Below are 19,935 nucleotides of genomic sequence, written 5' to 3'. Positions count from 1 at the left end.
TTTGTAGCAACCAAATACCCTAATCTAAGGTCTAAAGGGTATGCTGGTTCCCCAACATCAAACCGGCCATGTTCCAATTTGACCTCCTTGTTAATAATTAATTAATTACGTTCACATCCATAAATTAGGTAAGGAAAACTCATTATTTTAAACTTATTATGTCAAGTTTTCAAACAAATAGGTTAGTTTCGCTCGTCAAATTTATGTACATATTTCTGTATTAGCACATAACCATGCTAATGTGATCTTGTCTTGCGAAAAGGATGAACTTCACGTGAATCGAACCTTTGACCATATCATAATGCTCGTCGAAGCGTAAAGTTAATTCTTCTAACGTGTTAAACGTTAGAGGACCAAGTGTGTGATCGAGGTCAATAAGAATCATCTAGGCTTAAAATTAAGATGGATCCGAATAGGGTCAAGACGTGAGAAGTAGGATTGATTTGAAGGCACGTGGAATGCAATCCGAGATACATAAGGTGCAATGGTAAGGTCCACTTGAGCAACTGTTGAAAAATTGGGCATACTCCTATAAGGGAGATAATATCAGTTCAAGGGGGTAACAGTTGGAAATCACAAGTGAGGGGGAGATTATTAAGAATTCCACTTGTGAGTTTGTCCCGCATTGGAAAAATTGAGTGGATAATTGGTGCTTATATACATGATTGGACCCAAGACCTAATATGCTTAAACTTTTAGATCAAGTTGGTGCTCACCCATGTAATTTTTTAAAAAAAATATTTAGAGTAAAATTTCTCTCTCTCTCTTCCAAGTTCATGCAACTTGTACAAAATAGAGTTCGTTATAGGGACTTGCGGGTTTTTTCCTTCTTAATATATTTTGATATTTTAGGAAAACTCCCATAGGATGCGAAGAAAATTCTTAGGATTTGATTGATTGATTTATAATGCAAATATACCATTTTATATGAAAATTTTAAAAATTTTAAAATAAATAAATTATATTTTTTAAACGAGTAACCCGTGACCCGCTTGTTTATTAAACGAGTGGGTTAGGGTTGGCATGGGCATGACCTATTTAACATCAACCCATTTATGACTCGAATCGTTTATGACTTGGCCCATTTACGATCGGCCCGTACCCAACCTCCGGCCCGTTTTTGCCATCCCTAGTGCTAACAAGTGGTATTAGAGCCGATGGTTTGTAACTTTGGATGAGTAACATCGCAAAATGTCGAAGCGTAAAGTTAATTCTTCTAACGTGCTAAAAGTTAGAGGACCAAGTGTGTAATCGAGGTCAATAAGGATCATCTAGGCCTAGAATTAAGATGGATCTGAATAGGGTCAAGACGTGGGAAGTAGGATTGATTCGGAGGCACGTGAAATGCAATCCGAGATATATAAGGTGCGGTGGTAAGGTCCACTTGAGCAACTGTTGGAAAATTGGGCTTACTCTAATAAGGGAGATAATATCAGTTCAAGGTGGGACAGTTGGAACTCACAAGTGAAAGGGAGATTGTTGAGAATTCCACTTGTGAGTTTGTCTCACATTGAAAAAATTGAGTGGATAATTGATGCTTATATATATGGTTGGACCTAAGACCTAATATGCTTAAACTTTTAAATCAAGTTGGTGTTCACTTAACACATCATAATTATCCCTCCACTCTCATCCACTCAAAAAGAATATTATTCTGATCCAGGTAATATGACAATGAGGGAATCGGAAGGAAAAAATAAAGATGATGGACAAGTGAGAAAGTCTAAGAGGTCTAGGGCAGTACCTCAAAAGTTGAACCTATGATTGACAAAATTATGTTTTGGAATATAAGAGGGTTGGGCACGTCGAAGAGTAGATTGAAACAAATTGTAAAGGATCAGAAAGTTTCAATTTTGGTAGTCTCGGAACCTTTTCAAGATATAGAAAAAATACGAAGGTGGGCAATGTATTTGCAATTTACTAATTTTTGCTCTAATGTAAAGGAAGGTGGGACGATTTGGTTGTTCTGAAAAGATGATGTTCAAGTGGATTGGGTGGGTACCTTAAATCAATGTATGACAGTTTCGTTAACAGAGGATAGAGGTTCCCTGCTTCTTACTTTTGTATATGCTAAATGTTATCATATTGAGAGAAGAGATTTATGGGAACAGCTTCAGGGGATGTCGAGTGTTGATGTGGCTTGAGTTGTTATGACAGATTTTAATGTAATTCGGTCATATGAGGAAAGGGTGGGAGGTAGACCTCGCTTGGGTTCGTCTATGACTGAATTCAATGGTTGTATTAATAGTTGTGGGTTATTGGACCTCAAATTCGAAGGAAGTCAATTTTTATGGTGTAACGGCCAACAAGGTTTGAGAAGAAGTTGGGCGAAACTGGACATGGTGCTGATTAATAATATTTTTTCTATAAAATATGGTGAAACTAAGACTTCTTTGTTGAAAAGAAATACTTCAGATCATTCTCCTATCTTATTACAGCTGTATGCGAGTATGGAGAGGTATGGGTCAGCGCCTTTTAGGTTTCAGAACATGTGGACGTCACATGGGGATTTTTGGAAATGGTTGAATCATCTTGGAGAGATCACATTGTGGCGGATTCAGGATTGTGTAAATTGGCAGGTAAATTAAAAAGGCTAAAATAGAGGCTTAGGGTATGGAATAAATATACTTTTGGTCGTGTTGGTAGTTTTATTCAAGAGTTGGAGGAAAGAGTGGAAAAATATGAGAATTTACTGCAGACAGAATACTCGGGATCAGTTGAAGAAGAGTTCCTTGTTTGTAAGGCTGAATTGGAGGTTTGGTAAAAAAGGGAAGAGGCTAGATTGGCGCAACAAGAAAAGATGAAATGGTTGATAGATGGGGATCAAAATTCAAAGTTTTTCCATGTTGTGATTACGCAAAAAAAGTGAAATTCTTGTGTAAATTCAATGACGCTTCCTAATGGTTTGGTGTTAGAAAGTATGCAGACGGTCCATGATGAGGCCGTGAAGTATTTTGAGCGATTCTTGGGGCAAAATAGTTCAGTGCAAAGGTCAAACCTGGAAGATATCATCCATTCGGTGGTTTCTGAGGAGTTGATAGGTCAGCTGAGGGAAGAACCGACTGAGGAGGAGGTTTATGAAGCTGTTTCGTCTATTTCTGTGAATGGTGGCCCGGGACCGGATGGGTTTGGGTCTTCTTTTTATATTACCTGTTGGAAGATTATTAAAAATGATGTGATGGATGCGGTAAGAGAATTCTTCAGAGGTGATATGTTGCCTCGGTATTTTTGTTCCTCTTACATAGTGCTTATTCCTAAGGTAAAGGATCCTCAGTCTTTTGATAAATTTCGGCCGATAAGCCTTTGTAACGTAATCTGTAAAATTTCTCCAAAATCTTTGGTGACAAGCTTTCGTTGGTGATGTGTGATTTAATATCTTTAGAGGAAGGTGCTTTTGTGAAAGGGAGGAGTATTTTTGAAAATATAACGCTTACTCAAGAGATGACAAAATTATTACATAGGCGGGTGAGAGGAGGTAATATAATGCTAAAGCTTGATATGAGCAAAGCATATGATCGTGTGGAGTGACAGGTGGTAGATAAGATGTTTCAGGCTCTTGGTTTTCCAGATTGGTTTTGTAAATTGATTCAGAATTGTATTTCCACTCCATGGTTTTTTGTCATGATGCATGGCACTTATAGAGGTTTCTTCAAGTCAAAAAGGGGCTCGAGGCAAGGGGATTCGTTGTCGCCATATATTTTCATCATCTGGAAGAAATTCTTTCTAAATTAATTCAAAAAAAGTTGTTTGAGAAGCGGATTTTACCATTTGCACACCCGTGTGGTGCACCTATTATATCGCATTTAATGTACGCGGATGATGTTGTTATTTTTGCTAATGTTGGAAAAAAATCTGTTAGTCAATTAATGGAGGTGATTAAGGAGTATGAAAACTAGACTGGCCAAGGGTGAATAAAGATAAATAAGCTATTTTTTTTCTCAAACAAGTTAGGTGTTCAGAGGAAAGGAGAAATTCTTCAAGAGACTGGTTTTATTGAGGTAAATTTCCTTTTACGTATTTGGGTATGCCAATAGTGGATGATAAATTGAAAGGCTGTCATTTTGACTCTTTAATCCAAAAAATCAGTAAGAGAGTTGAGGGCTGGAAAAGTAGACTGTTGTCTTAAGGAGGTCATCTTGTTTTGTTGAGACATGTGCTTTCAAGTATGTCATTGCATCTGTTAGTTGTTCTAAATGTACCGAAACTGGTGATTAAAAAGATACAAGGTATGTTTGCTTCTTTTTTCTGGGGATTTAAGGATGAAAAAGAAAAAATGAAATAGAGGACTTGGAAGAAATTGTGTGTTCCTGTGGAGGAGGGGGGCATTGGAGAAAGGGACATTTGGGAAGTGCAATGGTATTTGTTCATGAAGTTTGGTTGACATTTATTAACGCAAAATTCTTTATGGGCTAGATTTTTAAGGCTAAATATGTGAAAGGAGGACATATTGCTCTTTGCAGATCGCATGGATCGGATTCTTCCTTTTGGAGGAAAGTTTTGCAGGGTATGCCTGAACTGTTAAGTAATTCTAAGTGGAAGGTTAGAGAAGGAGATGTAAAATTGTGGTATGATAAGTTTCTAGATTTGGGACCTTTGTTTGCAGATTGTCCAAATGGTGCACAATCTCATATCAAATTAAAAGATTTGGTCATCAATAATGCGTGGGATGTGGAAAATTTGCAGAGGATTCTAGGGTTTAGTAAAGCGGATGAAGTGATGGAAAAGGTGAGAAATCTTTCCGACATTCTGTTATGGCTCCTGAAAAAGGATGGTTGCTTTAATACAAAATCTGCATGGGATGTTATCAGAGTTAGAGCTCCAAAATTTGATTGGGCTAAGTGGGTTTGGAACAAATGGTTACCGAAGAAAATTTCTATCTGTATGTGGAAGGCTACTTTTGAGTGCCTAAGTGTTGATGAAAAGGTGAGAAGGGTGGGGGTTTCACTTGTTTTGGCTTGTAATTGTTGTAAGATGAGGCAATCAGAAGATTTGGAGCATGTGTTAAATAAGGGAGACCTTGCTTCTAAGGTTTGGAGGAAGGTTTCGGTGGAGGTAGGTGTTCCTTTCCTTAGGCAAGAAAGTTGGAAAGAAAGAGTCCTAATGTGGTTTAATAGGGCTTTCAGGTTCTCTCAACTGGGTTCATTGATGGGTTTGATTCCTTATTTAGTAGTTTGGAGGCTATGGAGAAGGAGATGTGTGACTAGAATGGGAGGAAAATTAGAGAGTAGTACTGATGTGTGGCTCTCCATTAAGTATTGGGTGGGGTTTTGAGTAGGAACATGACAGAAATGGTTCAGTTAAAGGATACTGATTTTCGGGTATTGCAGAATCTAGAAGTGCAAATTGTGGATAAAAGAATTAAAACTATGTAAAGTGTGAGATGACTAAAACCGAGGCAAGGGAGGTTGAAACTAAATTTGGATGGGAGCGGCCTGGGGAACCCAGGGCCGGCGGGTGGTGGTGACATCCTTAGAGACCATATAGGTTCTTTTGTGATCGGTTTTTCAAAATATTTTGGTTCTTGTTCAAGTAATGAAACTGAATTGAGAGCTGTGTTGGAGGGAATAAAGATTTGCAAACATTTGGGACATACCTGTATCGATATTGAATGTGATTTGAATATTGTAGTTAATTGGATAAGAGCCAGGAAGTGCTCATTGTGGTATTTGTGGGATTTTTGGGAGCAACTTATTGGTTTATTGGAGGGAGTAAATTTTTTGATAAATCATTGGTATAGAGAAGGGAACAAAGTGGCAGATGCCTTGGCTCGACAAGGTGCTATGGGGAGGAATAATTTGTTTACAAATAGTAGTCAACTCCCTAGAGTTAGCAATGGTTTGTATAAATTGGAGAAGATGAGTACGACTTATATGAGGTATGTTTAACTGATTTTCTTTTGGTTTTAACTTATGCTTTATGTTGTTATCTTTTGTTTTATTTTGTTGTGTGATGTTTGTTTTGTAGGTCTTGTTTTGTTTTGTTTTGTTTGGACTTGTAACCCGGTTTTTGACTGGATGTGGGTGTTGTTATTTGGGAGGTTTTTAACGTATTGTCTTTCGTTATCTCCCATTGATTATCTTGTAACCACGATATTCCTCTTTCAAAAGTGAGGGGTTATCAATAAATAAATGGCCGTGCCGCCCTTCTTAAAAAAAAAAAAAAAAAAGTTAGTGTTCACTTATGTAAATTTTTTTTTTAAATATTTAGAGTAAAATCTCTCTCTCTCTCTCTCTCTCTCTTCCAAGTTCATGCAGCTTGTACAAAATAAAGTTCGTTATCGGGACATGCGGGATTCTCCATTCTTAATATTTGACAGATTAAAAAAAAAATATGTCACATCAATCAAATCAAGTCAATTTAAAAACTATTAATATATTTTGATATTTTAGGAAAACTCCCATAGGATGCCAAGAAAATTCTTAGGATTTGATTGATTTAAATAAACAAAAAAATGCAGAATTCATCAAATCAACTCTACGATGGATATATATAAACTTCTGATATTCTAGAAAAAACCCATAGCCAAGAAAGTTCTTTGGATTCGATAACTTTAAATAAACTAAAATGGAGAATCCATCACACCATGCCCGCTGATTATTGACATATGATGCTCTAATTATGTTGTGCTTCAAAGCATCCTGGTACATTTTTTCCCCTTTAAAAAATAATTTTGCAGCAACCAAATGGCAAACCAGCTATGCTCCTACCACTCAATTATAGATGGGTTAAGTTTACCATCCAACTTAAATTTTCGTTTGTATTAAAGCCCTTGCGCTTTAATTTTAAGAGGGACGGACAGAAAAAGATATATGATGGTAGATGAGTTAGTTTTCCTCATGTATCACAAACTTAATATGAGCTTCAGTAATGAAAATACATTAGGTTTGTTTTCAATTCGAATGGTTTATGAATCAGTTGGCGGCTTCCCGACCATTTTGCACAACCCAACTAAATGGTTTGGTTTGTGGGTTTAGTGTCTAACCCACCCGGTCTAACCCAACTCACCTCCAATGAATATATGTAAAGAAAACCCCCCAGGGCGTGGTTCAGGTGGTAGTGCAGACTGTTAGAGTGCCTCTTACGAGATCAGGTGTTCAAACTCTCTCGAGTTCGTTTCCGTCCCTGGATTCCTAAAATTTACCTTCCTTTGGAGTTGTGAGGTCGGTTTCAAGGGGCGCGAGATTAGTCACGTGGACCTAAAACGGACACGTAGAAACCCGGTGTGTAATCCAAAAAAAAATATATATATGTAAAGAAAATAAAAATAAAATTAATAAGAGCTTATAACTACTCGAGACTTATGAAAGAATACAAAGGATGGACTATACGACTAGCACATTTTGGAGGGTATTAATTTTTATGTTTTTTGTTTTATTTTTGCTGTGGATATAATGCTTTGATCCTTTTGGATGACAATAAGCATATGTTAGACAATTAATATAATATTTTTTTTGATTAATTTCAAATTTTTATTTATTTGAAAATTATAAAGTACTTATTATGTTACATCGTATTTTTATATTATTACTGTTATTTTTTTTTATGAGAAGTCTACTAATCTATGACTTGAATAATAGTATAAGTAGCATTTTTAATGTAGCATGTCCTATTATGCTTAGCATAACTTTCACACGTTCTTTTGTATTTTTAGTTTTACTTTTTTTTTTCATTTGTATTTTGCCAACTAACAAACTAAATTACAAACCTAAACCAATTGCCCCGATAATCAAACCGATCCAAATCGACCCAAATCACATCCTTATTAGTTTGATTTAGGATTGATTTTTTGCTAAATGAACAAGATCAAACCAATTGGACTTTTAGGCTCTCATCCTTTTAATCTAACATGATGATTTTTCAATAGCATATTCTATGGGTAAAATGCAGAGGAATAATAGGGTTAGTTGCTTGAAATATTAGCCACATATAGTTGGATCAAAATAATCAATTGGACCAATATTAATCTAATAATTTTGATTAGTGAACTTTGATAATTCGATCGATTCTATCATTAAACCTTTAGGAAAGTTGGTTTTCACATTTTTAGTTTGGTTTGCGAGTTTTCATATTAAGTTAAATTTTTATAAGTAATAAAAAATATATAATATGTTACAAATGATAAGCTCATTTCATTTGGTTTTAAGGTCATTCCCTTTCCCTCCCAAATTTATTATTTGATAATTTATCCACCTTTTAAATTTATTTTGAGCTAATTTGTCCAATTTATAATATCATTTAACCGAATTAACAAACGACTCATCATCTAGCTATAAAAACTTTGATCTCTCTGTGCAAATCTATCGTATCTATAAGTTTTTTCCACAGAGTTTAGTTAGCTGTGATAAGTAGAAGTCATTAATTGGGTTGACTTACTTGATTTGCATGCGTGTTCACTGTAGAACAAGTGATACTCGAGTTTTTTTTTTTTTTTTACCACATATAGCAATAATGATGTTTCTTTCTCTCATAGATGGATGGACACGATCATGCAGTTAGCTTATTTATTTATTTTTTCTTATAATTTCTCCCTCATGCACATTAAAGCGAGGTATTAATGCTAATTATGATATCTTAAAATAATTAACATCCCTTCTAATTAGCATGATAGCATTCCTCGCTCCAGTGTGAGGGAAAAAAATCATATCCCTAGAAAACCCTAGATTTTAGGCCTCATGGTTCTTCTCTTACCCTCCCTCCATAGGGGGGGCGAAAGTTAGGCTGCTATAACTAGAGATGGAAGGCGGGCTTACATAAGCATTACGGTGGTTGAGTGGTTGTTAAAAGGCCTCGTCGCATGGATCAATTAAAGGAATTCATGCCTTTATGTCATGTGATTCATTGCCTTATTTGCCATGGACAGCGTGTGCCCATAACTTGTTATTAATTAAAGGAACTCGAGATGGTTTTCAACATATACATTTTCCTCATTGTTCCAAAATTGTCATTCTTTTTTTTTTAAGTTCGACTTTAAAATAGAATTCTCAATTAATTGGGTAAATCAGCAAATTATTTCATTTTTGATAGACTTGGCACTAAACAGTAAACACGAGAGAAAATCGTGACTGACCACTACTATAAATTTGAATTTCTACGCAAAGTAAGATCAAAGATCGAGAAACGAAGTTTCCCAATCTCAATCTCAATCCCATCACCAAATTCCCCCTAGAAATGAGAAAATGTTGAAGAAAGAAAGAGATCAATAACAATCAAAACAAAACAATCTCAATTCTCATTTTGAACTCATGATTGTCACATATGTTGATCAATTATTTAAGTACAAAAGATTACATTTTCAAAAATGAGGCAATTATTAATCAATCAAAAACACAAGAGAGGGGCAAAGGGCTCGGGGCAGATTCGATCAAGCGCCACCACAAATGCCATCACAAGCTCAGACTCACACCCTGCTTCTACGCTCAGGCTGAACACTTCATCGCTCAACACCACCGGCGTCTTGGTGTTCACCTTCTTCCGGGCGATCCGGGCCACCACCTCCCCGGTTTGGACCCGGATGATACTGCAGTTCCGCTTCCTGAAAGACCCATCAACCCGGAAGTCCGGCCGGGTCGGGCAGCGGCTGCTCTTCCCGGGTCGCTCCATGAAGATCTCTGCTTCTGTGCTAACATTGTTGTCTCTGCGCGTCCTCCATGGTCTTCTCATTGAGAAGAGCTTAAGGTTTGGAGCATTGCTTTTCCTGCACCCGTCTTCTCCTCTGTATCCACTCCACTGCTGCTGCATGCTCAATCTCTGTTCATACAAATAAATACATAAATTAGAATTAGTATTGTCCTGTTTTATTATAGTATATTTTCTTTTTAATCTTGGCTTGTACGCAGAATGGCTTTTATTATAGTATATTTGACATTACATTTTATTCAATTTCACACAAATTCAAATTTAAGATTTCTCCCAAAACAGAGTGTGATGTTGTTAAAGACAGGTAACTGTATAATTCATAATGAATTTTATTTTCTTAAAAATTCGATAGGAATTTAGGAACAATATGAGTGTGTGTGTATTTAAAAAATTAGTAGGCACATGAGAGTTTAATTTCAATAAGGCTGAATTGGCCTTGGAACGAAAGTTACGAATGTATTTTTGTTTGTATCATCATATCCATAAAATGTTATATTTGATACCAAAGACGAAGGACGAATCTAAGTATTATTGTTCCTGAAACATTTTTTGTTTTAAATTTTAAATTTTCATGTTTTTCTAATTATCAAACACCCACATGAGATTTAGAATTTTAGAGGGTGTTTGTTCATCTCCCTTGGGATCAGATGCAGGGGATCCCAAATTTAAAGATTGAGAGATAGAGAGATTCAATGATTAAAATTTTGTATGCATATATGTGTGTATAATGTATATGTATATAAATATACCTGGGGTTTGAGAGTAAGCAAAGGTTTGCCAGATCCATCCATGAGGACGACAAGCGAAGCAGAAGCAGAGAAGCCAGTATTCTTCCTAGAGTAATTGTCCACTCGGAAAGCCAATCCTCCCCTGTCGTCGAACACTGTGAACCCATCCGTCCCCTCAAAGCTCATGCTCGATTTCTTCCACACCGTGAACACACTACTACTTGGAACCAATGATTTAATTTCTCCACCACCAAAATCTCTGCCTTCGCCGCTGACTTCCCCTGCTTTTCCCGGAAAATCCCGCGAGCAGAAGCTGCTCTCTGCTGGGAAAATCCTCGACATGGCAGCTGCTGATTGATCTTCAATCCCAAGAAGAAAAGAAAGAAATCCAACCCGAGAAAGATCGAGAAAATTAAATGGAGCTGACCTGGGAAGGGAGAATTGAGAATTGAAGTAGAGAGAATAAGAAGTCAGATGGTGATTCTGAACATATGGCTGGCGTTTTTATAATGGAATTGAGTGAGGGGAGGGATTGAACGTGGAAAGAGAGAGATAAGTAGCTAAAGGGGCGTCGTCTTGGGATGTTTGTCTGGGGCTATTGCTTACATTAGGGTCCCTCTGCTTTACGCCTTGCCGCCATACATGACTTATTTACTTTCCTTAAACTAAGTTAATTGATTAATTCTCTCTCCCCTGTTTTCCAATTAAAAAATTTTCATTTAAATTAATTAATCACATCACGCGGTCGGCCGTGATGAGCATACATATATTCACACCACCCATGCCATGCATACGTGCGCTCTGTGGTGGTTTCTGCTACTTTTGCGTCATTGGAATGATTGTTTATTCATTATACACTTCTGCCAATGCACTCTCTGCTGCACGCACACTCAGACTAGTAAAGCCTCTCTCTCTCTCTCTCATATATATATATATATATATATATATATATATATATATATATATAAGGGTTCACTTATAAATTCATGGACTACTTTCGCATGGCAATTCGTCTTTCCGGCGCAGACAAAGATGTTTACGATCATAAAAAAGAAAAATTAGGTATACAACAAAAGTATCCATAAATTTAATTAACCTAATAATTTTTTAATTAATATATATATATATATATATATATATATGGTAAAATTGTATTAGATTCAATGCATTCACGTGGGTAACCCTAAGGTCACGAATTTGATTCTTTCTTGCGAGTTTATCCCACGAATTACCATGGGTCAATAGGCTAATGACTTTCATCCTTGAATTTGGAGTCGTATCATTGTATTCAAAGTGACGCGATAGTGACTGAAATCCCTGATTATAGAAAAACATAAATTTTTTTTCTCCGTAATCAAGGGTTTGGAATTATTATAGGCAACCTAACAACTTTATTGAGTAGAGAGGGGGGAAAGTTTGGACATTAATATAGCTTTCCTCATGTGATGACATGGTTCCTTTATCTTGACTCTTCTTCTAATATGTGTGTTACGTGCACTTGTAATCTTCACAAATCCGAAATGAATATCATTGCTCTTTTAAAAACGATTTGCTTTCTTTTGTCATGTTTGGTTTGTGAGTGGAATGAGAGTAGAAAAGGAATAAAATGAAAATTTGAAGCAAAATCATAATAAAATGAACTGATAAATTTAATTCTATTCATTTTGATTCCATTTCATTCCTACATGCCAAACACAGTGTGCGTGTTCCACGAAACTTTTTTTTTATAAAAAAAAATAATAAAAAATTAAGTAGTATAAGAATATTTTGGTATAGTTGCAAATAGTTATGAGTAGTTATAGGAATAAATTTGACATAACTATAAATGCATTTTGGGATAGTTGTAAATAGTAAAATGAGTATTTTGGAATAATCATAGATAGTTATTGGGATAAAGTCGATATTTTTGAAAAACGACACCATAAAAGGGAGAATTCCCTTTATATTATTAGATTTATAAGTGCGATAGTATATCAAAATTTTATTTCTAAATTCGTTTGGTAGAGAAGAGTCGAATAGAATTGGTCTTTACAATTTTACAAATTCGATAAACAATTTTTTTATTTCCATTTCACTTTCAATAATTCTATTCTAATGTACCAAATATAAAATTAGTAATCCTTCCAAAACACATGAACTTTCAAGTAGCAAGAAAAAAGATGAGTAGAGACTCTATTATGATAATAAAAACCTTCAAAAGAACAAAATATATATACATTTCCTATTCACTAAGGCCCCCTTGGAACTCAGAAAATATTAAGAAAAGGAAAGGAAAATATAAAGAAATTCACATTTTCATGTTTGGTTATAAAGAAAGTAAAAAAGAAAATAAAAAATATATCAAATTTATAATTTTTTTTTAAAATTTTACACATAATTAATATTTAATTTTTCTAATTTTTAGTTATATTAAAGCAAATTTTTATTTTTGATAGAATTTAATGGAGAAGGAAAATATAAGAAAAAAATAAGTTTCCTCTTTATTTTTTTTTCCTTTCCTTTTTCCGAGGAGTTGAGATTACTTTCTGTTGCTGTCATGTTGAAGTTAACTGGTAGAGATGTCTTTATATTATCTCATGACTTATGAGCAGTACTTCAATTTCAACAATGCTACCCAACTTCAAAGAGAACTCTTCTTCTTTAAAAGATACTGGTAAGATATGTATATTAAATTAAATATGATAAAGATAAAAGATTTACAACTGATCAATCTTGACCAACCAACATTTCAACCTGGAGAAGCCCCTCAAATGGGTGTAAATGAATCCAACTGTTCGTGACTCACTTCATGTTCGACTCGATAATGACTTGCTTAAACTCGTTTATTAAGTTAAACAAGCTGAGTTCGAGCTCAAATTTCGAACTCATCAACTAAACAAGTCGAGTTTGAGTTAGTTCATATTTAGAGTGAAAGACTCGTGAGCTAACTCGTTTAACAACTTCCGAAATCGACTCGTTTATCGGCTTGCTTACTAGTTCGTTAGTAAATCATGAACTAATTTGACATTAAACTCATGAACTAACTTGATATTAGACCCGTAAACTAACTCAATATTAATCATATTAAATTTAATTTTTTTAACTTTAAAATATATTTTTCTCAAATTACATTATTAATAATCAATTAATTTAATAAGTTTAGTGGCTTGGTTCTTTTATTAGTTTGAAACGAGCTTCAATTGAGTCGAGCTTGCCACAACTCGGTTCGACAACTTGGCTTGACTTGACTCGTTTGCAGCCTTTGCACCCCTGCCCTTGAGCGACACCAAACCGGAGGAGGGCATAATCGACTCCATGGCTCTCTCCTAATAAACCTAGAACTGGCCTTCGTGTTAAATCAAATCTAAAACCTCTTATTACTAGGATTATTTTATAGGGATGATGCTAAATCTATGGGGGCAGAGGAAGAGCCGGGTCAAGGATTAAGAGGAGAAGCTGCGGGGGGCTGGCTATAGCCTATCCTCTATACTTATCTTATAGCCCTTTTTCGTTTGTTGTCCCCCTCCCTCATCAAAAGTGAATGGCTTTACGTTTGATGAGACTATGCATCGCTATCTTTATATACTACTTTAAAACCTTAAACCCTACCTAATTTAATTTTGTTTTCATTTAGGTAAGCCCTGATGGCTTTCAAGTCTAAACTCATGCGCAAAATGTGTAGCCCATCCTCATTGCCTCTATTCTCCCTTTAAGGCTATTCTGTCACATGTTCCTTTTCATTTTGATTAATGAAATTTAAAGTATGTACGTTGTTGAGTTGTCACTTTGGATTTGTAAAGTTTGTGAATAAGCGAAAAGATTTATTCGAAGATTGAAAAATTTAAAATTTGTTATTATATTATTATATAATGTTGTGTTTGGGAGCATGAATTTCGAACTTTAAGTTTGAAATGAATGAATTTGAATAATTTTAAAATATTACATTACATTTATTTAAATTCAAGGTCTCTCTAAATATAGGATAGTCCTATATTTTAAAAAATGGTATTGAAATTTGACCAAACCCAAATCCAAATTTAAAATTCGAGATCTGTACTCGCAAACGCAGTATAAGAGTGTTTTAATTTTTTTTATGAGAAATATACACATATATGTTTGTAGTCAAGAAAATTAAAAATTTTCATTAGCGATATGGTAGGAATTTTGTAAAAAATTAGTGAAGATATGCAAATTGTAAAACAATCGAACTGTATTATTATTATTATTATTATTATTATTATTATTATTATTATACCTTGGAGGCTTTTGTCATCATCGTGCCACTTTAGACACTATGGTACGACACCAAATTCGAGTGGGTGAAAGCCCCTCGCCCATTAATGCACCCCTGATAATTCATCGAGGTAAACTCTAAAGGAGGAATCGAATCTGTGATCTTAGGATCACCAAAATCATAAGTCGCCCTCATCACTTGAGCCAACCCGGTTGGACCAATTTTTATATTCTTATTCTCTTTTATTTTTTCATTTTTCATTTATCTTGGGTATCATTTAAACCCTCCCTAAGTGAAGTACACCATATATGGTAGAACAGTTAGGGCTGTGTATTAGCTAGATAGTTGGCAGAGAGATTATTTTTTCTTTTCTAATTTGACATCTCTCTCCTGCTAAAAAGTGAAAAAATAAAATTAAAAAAACAAAAAAGAGAAAGTGAAACAATTAAAATGGGAATAAATTAATTAAACAAACGTTGTGCTTGATGGCAAAAGACACATTCATTAGTGTTAGGTGATGATAGGGAGACAGCAAAACCCAGTTTGTAAGGACTTTTGTTCATATCATGATTCAGTATGTGCTGTTTCTCACCACATTTTCTTGTTTTATATGTCTTAATTTTTTTAGTTATTTATATATGTGAAGAACAGCACATGTTAAATCATTACAGTATATACTAGAATAATTGATTTCTGATTTGCACAATACATACATATACATACATATGTAATTTGATAGTTAGCTTTAGCAATCATATCAAAATTTAATACATTAATTTTCATTATTTATTTAGTTTAATTATTAAATATTAAAAAATTTATATAAAAAACGTAACATTTACAAAAGTTGTATGTAGTACATAGAATTTTAAACATAATATGAACATGTACATTATAAATATATAAATTTACTTGTATGATAAAGGGGAAGTTGGACTTTGGCGACCTTAAGATCTTAGTTTTGTTCTCCACTTGTGGTTTGCCTAGTGAATTAGTAGGAATACGTCAATGGGTTAGCGGCAAAGTTTTCATCCCTCGATTTGGTGCTGTTTCTAAATGAAATTGAACGATCTTTGGAGATGTTCTTCGATCACGACCACTTGAAAGAGAAAAGGTATGAATGACTTGGAGGACCCGGAGTGTACTCCAGGGATCGTTTCGATGTCTAAGTAAGAGACTTTATTGAGAGGCTAATTGCAATAATAAAAGAATGGGTACGAATTAGATATCTCACCTCTTTCCCCACGTCCCCCTTTTATAGTGGTGGAGGTTGACCCTTCAATAATCCAACATTTATGAGTGCATTATTGCGTTTGCGGGGGTTACTTAGACTTTATGGATATTGATTTGGGGGTTTTTTGGAATATGCTTTTGTAACCGCTCCTCTCATTAGTGTGGGTGGTTTAGTCTTCTCCTTGGTTATGGAAGGCGTTTCAATAGGGGAACCAAAACCGGTCTTCCTCTTTAATGAGGATATTTTTAGGGTATATCAGTTGCCCCCCTTCACGTTTCTAATTTTTGAAACTTGTTTCCAAAGTTTAAAAACTTTGAATGCTATTAGAAGGTAGTCTCCTTTTTTTTTTTTTCCATGTATTCGTTTGATCTGCCTTGGTTCTTACCAAACAACTGATCGGCTTGTCCGAGCCACTTCCATATCATCAGAGCCGCATCGCACCATTCTCAGCTCGTCTGAGCTGCCTTATTGCTAGTTGAGTCGATGATACTATCTTATCCGAGCCAAATAGGAATCATTCTCGGCACGGCTGAGCCGCCTCATCGTTGGCCAAGTCGATTATCTGAGCCATTTAAAGACCGTTTTTAGCTTGTCCGAGCTGCCTTAATGCTGGCCGAGCCAATTATCCGAGCCATTTATTGACCAATCTCGACTCGTCTGAGCCGAATTATCGCTAACTCAGCCTATTATCCGAGCTATTTAAGGACCATTCTCGGCCCAATCGAGCCACCCTATCGCTAGTTGAGCCGATTGTCCGAGCCGTTTAATGACCGATCATAGCTCATCTGAGTTGACTTATCACTAGTTGAGACGATTATTCGAGCCGTTTAAGGACCATTCTCGGCTCATCCAAGCTATTGAATGACCAATCTCGACTCGTCCCAGCTATCTTATCACTAGCCGAGCTGATTATCCGAGTTATTTAAGGACCGTTCTCAGCTCGTTTGAGCCGCTTTATCGTTGTCCAAGCAGATTATGGGAATGTGATTAACTTCGAGGAGCTGTTTGACTGTATCTTCATGTCCAAAATCTGAGCAGCTCCTTTGATTGGATTTTTTAATTTGAGCAGCTCTTTATGCAATTCTTAGTCTGAGCAGTTTCAAACTGAGCAGCCCTTTGTTTGGATTTCAAAGTCCGAGCAGATCTTTGAGAAACTCTTGGTATGAGCAGCTTTAATCCAAGCAGCTTTTTGTTTGGATTCTCAAAATCTGAGAAGCTCTTCGTTTGGATTTCAAAATCCGAGCAGCTCTTTGAGCAACTCTTAGTTCGAGCATCTCTTTGAGCAACTCTTAGTCAGAGCAGCTCTTTGAGCACTTCTTAGTCTAAGCAGCTTTAACTTGAGTAGCTCTTCGTTTAGATTTTCATAATCTGAGTGGTTCTTTGTTTGGATTTTTGTAATCCGAGCAGCTTTATGAACAATTCTTAATCATAGCAGCTTCAATCCGAGCAGCTCTCCATTTAGATTTTCATAATTCGAGTGGCTCTTTATTTGGATATGTTGGAGTTTGTGTATTCCCAAAAAAGGGGGGGGGGGGTGAATTGGAATTTTAAAATTTCTTCCTAAGTTATGTTCAAATTCACAAGTAGTATACTACAACCTGGGGTCTTTCTAAACTTATGCCAATTACCCAACAATATAAAATTAAGCGAATAAATACAATTGTAATAACCTAAGAAATTAATCAGGGCCTCGTCGACGAACACAGGGGATTCGTCGACGAGGATACATGAGGATCTCGTCGACGAAGCCATGTCTCATCAACGAGAAGATACCGAGAGGGGATTTTTGGAATTCTGAAATTCATCGACGATGGGTGCAGGTTCGTCGACGAACTTTCTTTAGGACTCGTCAACGAGATGACGTGTCTCGTCGACGAATCCGAGCCTATAAGTACTTCTAAAATCAGATTTTGACAGAATTTTTAGCGCAAAATCACCCTCTCTCTCTATAAAACCCTCCTCTCCCCTTCTCTCTTCGATCTTGGCTCCATTTCTCGCCGAATTGAGGATCTGAGGCCACCATGACGCTCCTGGTAAAGTTCTCTGCAAGTCTGCAGGAGCTGATCGTTGGTGGAGTTGGTTTGAAATTCATCCCCATTTTTCAGGGTAAGGCAATTTATTCAGTGTTAGCTTTCCCTACTGTTATAAGAAATGTTGTATGCAAAGAAATACTGATATTTTGTTTTGGGGGATGTTATTTTCAGGATGTTGAGCAGGGAACCCTGCGAGTATAGGGCCAGAATTCAGTAGGGGTTTTTTAGAATCTAGGTAAGGGAAATATGTTATGCTAGAGATTTCTAATATGTATATCAAAGGATTTTGAATGTGTATTTACAAGCATGTAGATCAGATTATTTTTACAGAGTATCATGAATATTATTTTTACAGCAGAATTACAGAAACAAAACATGAGATTTTAATTATACAGTTGTGTGGCTTGAGTTTATTATAGTTTAATATGTTGATTGTGAAATTTTACAGATATCTAGATATATAGTTTATTAATAGAAAGCATGATTTACAGTGTTATTCAGAGTAACATGATTCTAAACCATAACACTTAGACAAATATTTATACTATACATAGACATTACATATAGATATTACAGATAGTACAAACAAATATTACAGATGTTATACATAGATATTACACAGTTTATACAGACAGATTATACAGACAGATTATATAGTCAGATATATAGTTAAAGCATCAAGATGCTACAGTTATGTTATTAAGATATTACAGTATTTGTAGTACAGAATTATAGTGTTATGATTGTTTTGAAATCATGTTAAAAGCAGCAAGATAAGTATATTTGTATATATAGTATTACACAGTATCAGATCCTTGTGGATATTACAAACAGATACAGACAGTAGAGCATGGTACCATTGCTATTTCAGACATGTGCAATCATATAACTTAGATAGTATGTGAATTCCGTCTAACCGTGCGAAGAGAGATTGTAGTCTCCCCAGCATACTGGGTTAAGGTAGCCGGCTTGACGAGATAAAGGGACAATTGGTATGGAGTGATTGCAGTGGGCCAGATTGAGATAGATGGGCGGATGTTAGAGATTTAGATTGACTTACCTGGTAGGTCAACCAGAGTAAGTCCAGTCTGCTGGCTGCACAACCCTGTTATGAGGGGATATATCATGATATACAGATCCCAAGGTATAACATAAGTTCCTATGTACATATATCACACAGCAGCAGTTATAATCATATATTAGCAGTATGTACATATAGCAAGTTCAGATACACAGATATATATTTTAAACTACATTACATGTGTTTTGTACAGTATATCAGTCTATTCATTTTTACGGTATCTGTGTTATTTTAGTTATTATATGTACAACTCAGCTGCCACACACTAGTGATAACATATTTCCTCTTACTGAGCGTTGTCTCATCCCAGTAATTTATTATTTTTCAGGAGTTCCAACTAGGCGAGCAGCTCAGGCTCGCGGGTAGAGGTTGCTTTGGTGCTGCCCTTACTAAGAGTGTAGGTGTATTTTGGTTCCAGTGAGTTGGAGTAGATCCCAAGTTTTTGATTTTGTCACTGGCCATTACATGTTGTAAATATACTTCAGAATATTATAGTTTTCTGGTATTTTATATAGTAGTTCCCAGTTTTTGTATACCATTGCTTAGATATGTACGATGTACAGAGTTTCCTTAGTGCTTCTTTGAGCCTGAGGTTATCAGTAGTATTTCAGACATATGATATTTATGTTATATGTATATATATGGAATAAATAAATAAATAAAATGTTAAATAAATAGCAGGTCGTTACGGTTTGGTATCAGAGCCTAGGTTGCTAGGTTCTGTAGACTTTAGAGTGCAGCAGAAGCAATACCAGAGTATAGGAAAAGGGTTTGAGGTTTGTTCTGTGTCTGGGTACAGGATTACCGTGGTGGTTTCTGTGTTTTTCCTGGGGTGACGATTTCAGGAAAACCATAGTAAACTATTGTCAGGTCGTGTGTCTAGGTGACATAACTAGATATTAAGTTAAGGTTAGGGAAGGTACTTAATTCTGAATTAGTACATGATAGGTCCATATAGGAGATAAAGTGTTTAAGTGTGTTTCTTGTTTTCAGGATGGACCTAGGAAGCA

The 19,935-nt window shown here is 35.6% G+C and overlaps 1 protein-coding gene across 1 annotated transcript; it reads right to left on the bottom strand.

Annotated features, from left to right (window-relative positions):
• Positions 1-9,200: 9,200 nt before the first annotated feature.
• Positions 9,201-10,993, bottom strand: LOC131160219 (protein LURP-one-related 5-like). The gene is made up of 2 exons (XM_058115650.1): positions 10,386-10,993; positions 9,201-9,747 (listed from the first exon to the last, which is right to left on the bottom strand). The coding sequence occupies exons 1-2, from the start codon at positions 10,704-10,706 to the stop codon at positions 9,319-9,321; spliced, it is 750 nt and encodes a 249-aa protein (XP_057971633.1). The 5' UTR covers positions 10,707-10,993; the 3' UTR covers positions 9,201-9,318.
• Positions 10,994-19,935: the final 8,942 nt, after the last annotated feature.

Source organism: Malania oleifera, chromosome 7, assembly GCF_029873635.1.
Source record: "Malania oleifera isolate guangnan ecotype guangnan chromosome 7, ASM2987363v1, whole genome shotgun sequence".
NCBI classification, from domain to species: Eukaryota; Viridiplantae; Streptophyta; class Magnoliopsida; order Santalales; family Ximeniaceae; genus Malania; species Malania oleifera.
This window is presented reverse-complemented; position numbering and strand designations above follow the sequence as displayed.

Bases quoted from the DNA above. Each gene is read 5' to 3' on its own strand.
- LOC131160219 (XM_058115650.1), bottom strand. From the start codon at position 10,706: ATGTCGAGGATTTTCCCAGCAGAGAGCAGCTTCTGCTCGCGGGATTTT. The intron at 9,748-10,385 runs GTATATTTATAT...TTGTATGAACAG, and splicing joins TGCTTACTCTCAAACCCCAG to AGATTGAGCATGCAGCAGCA.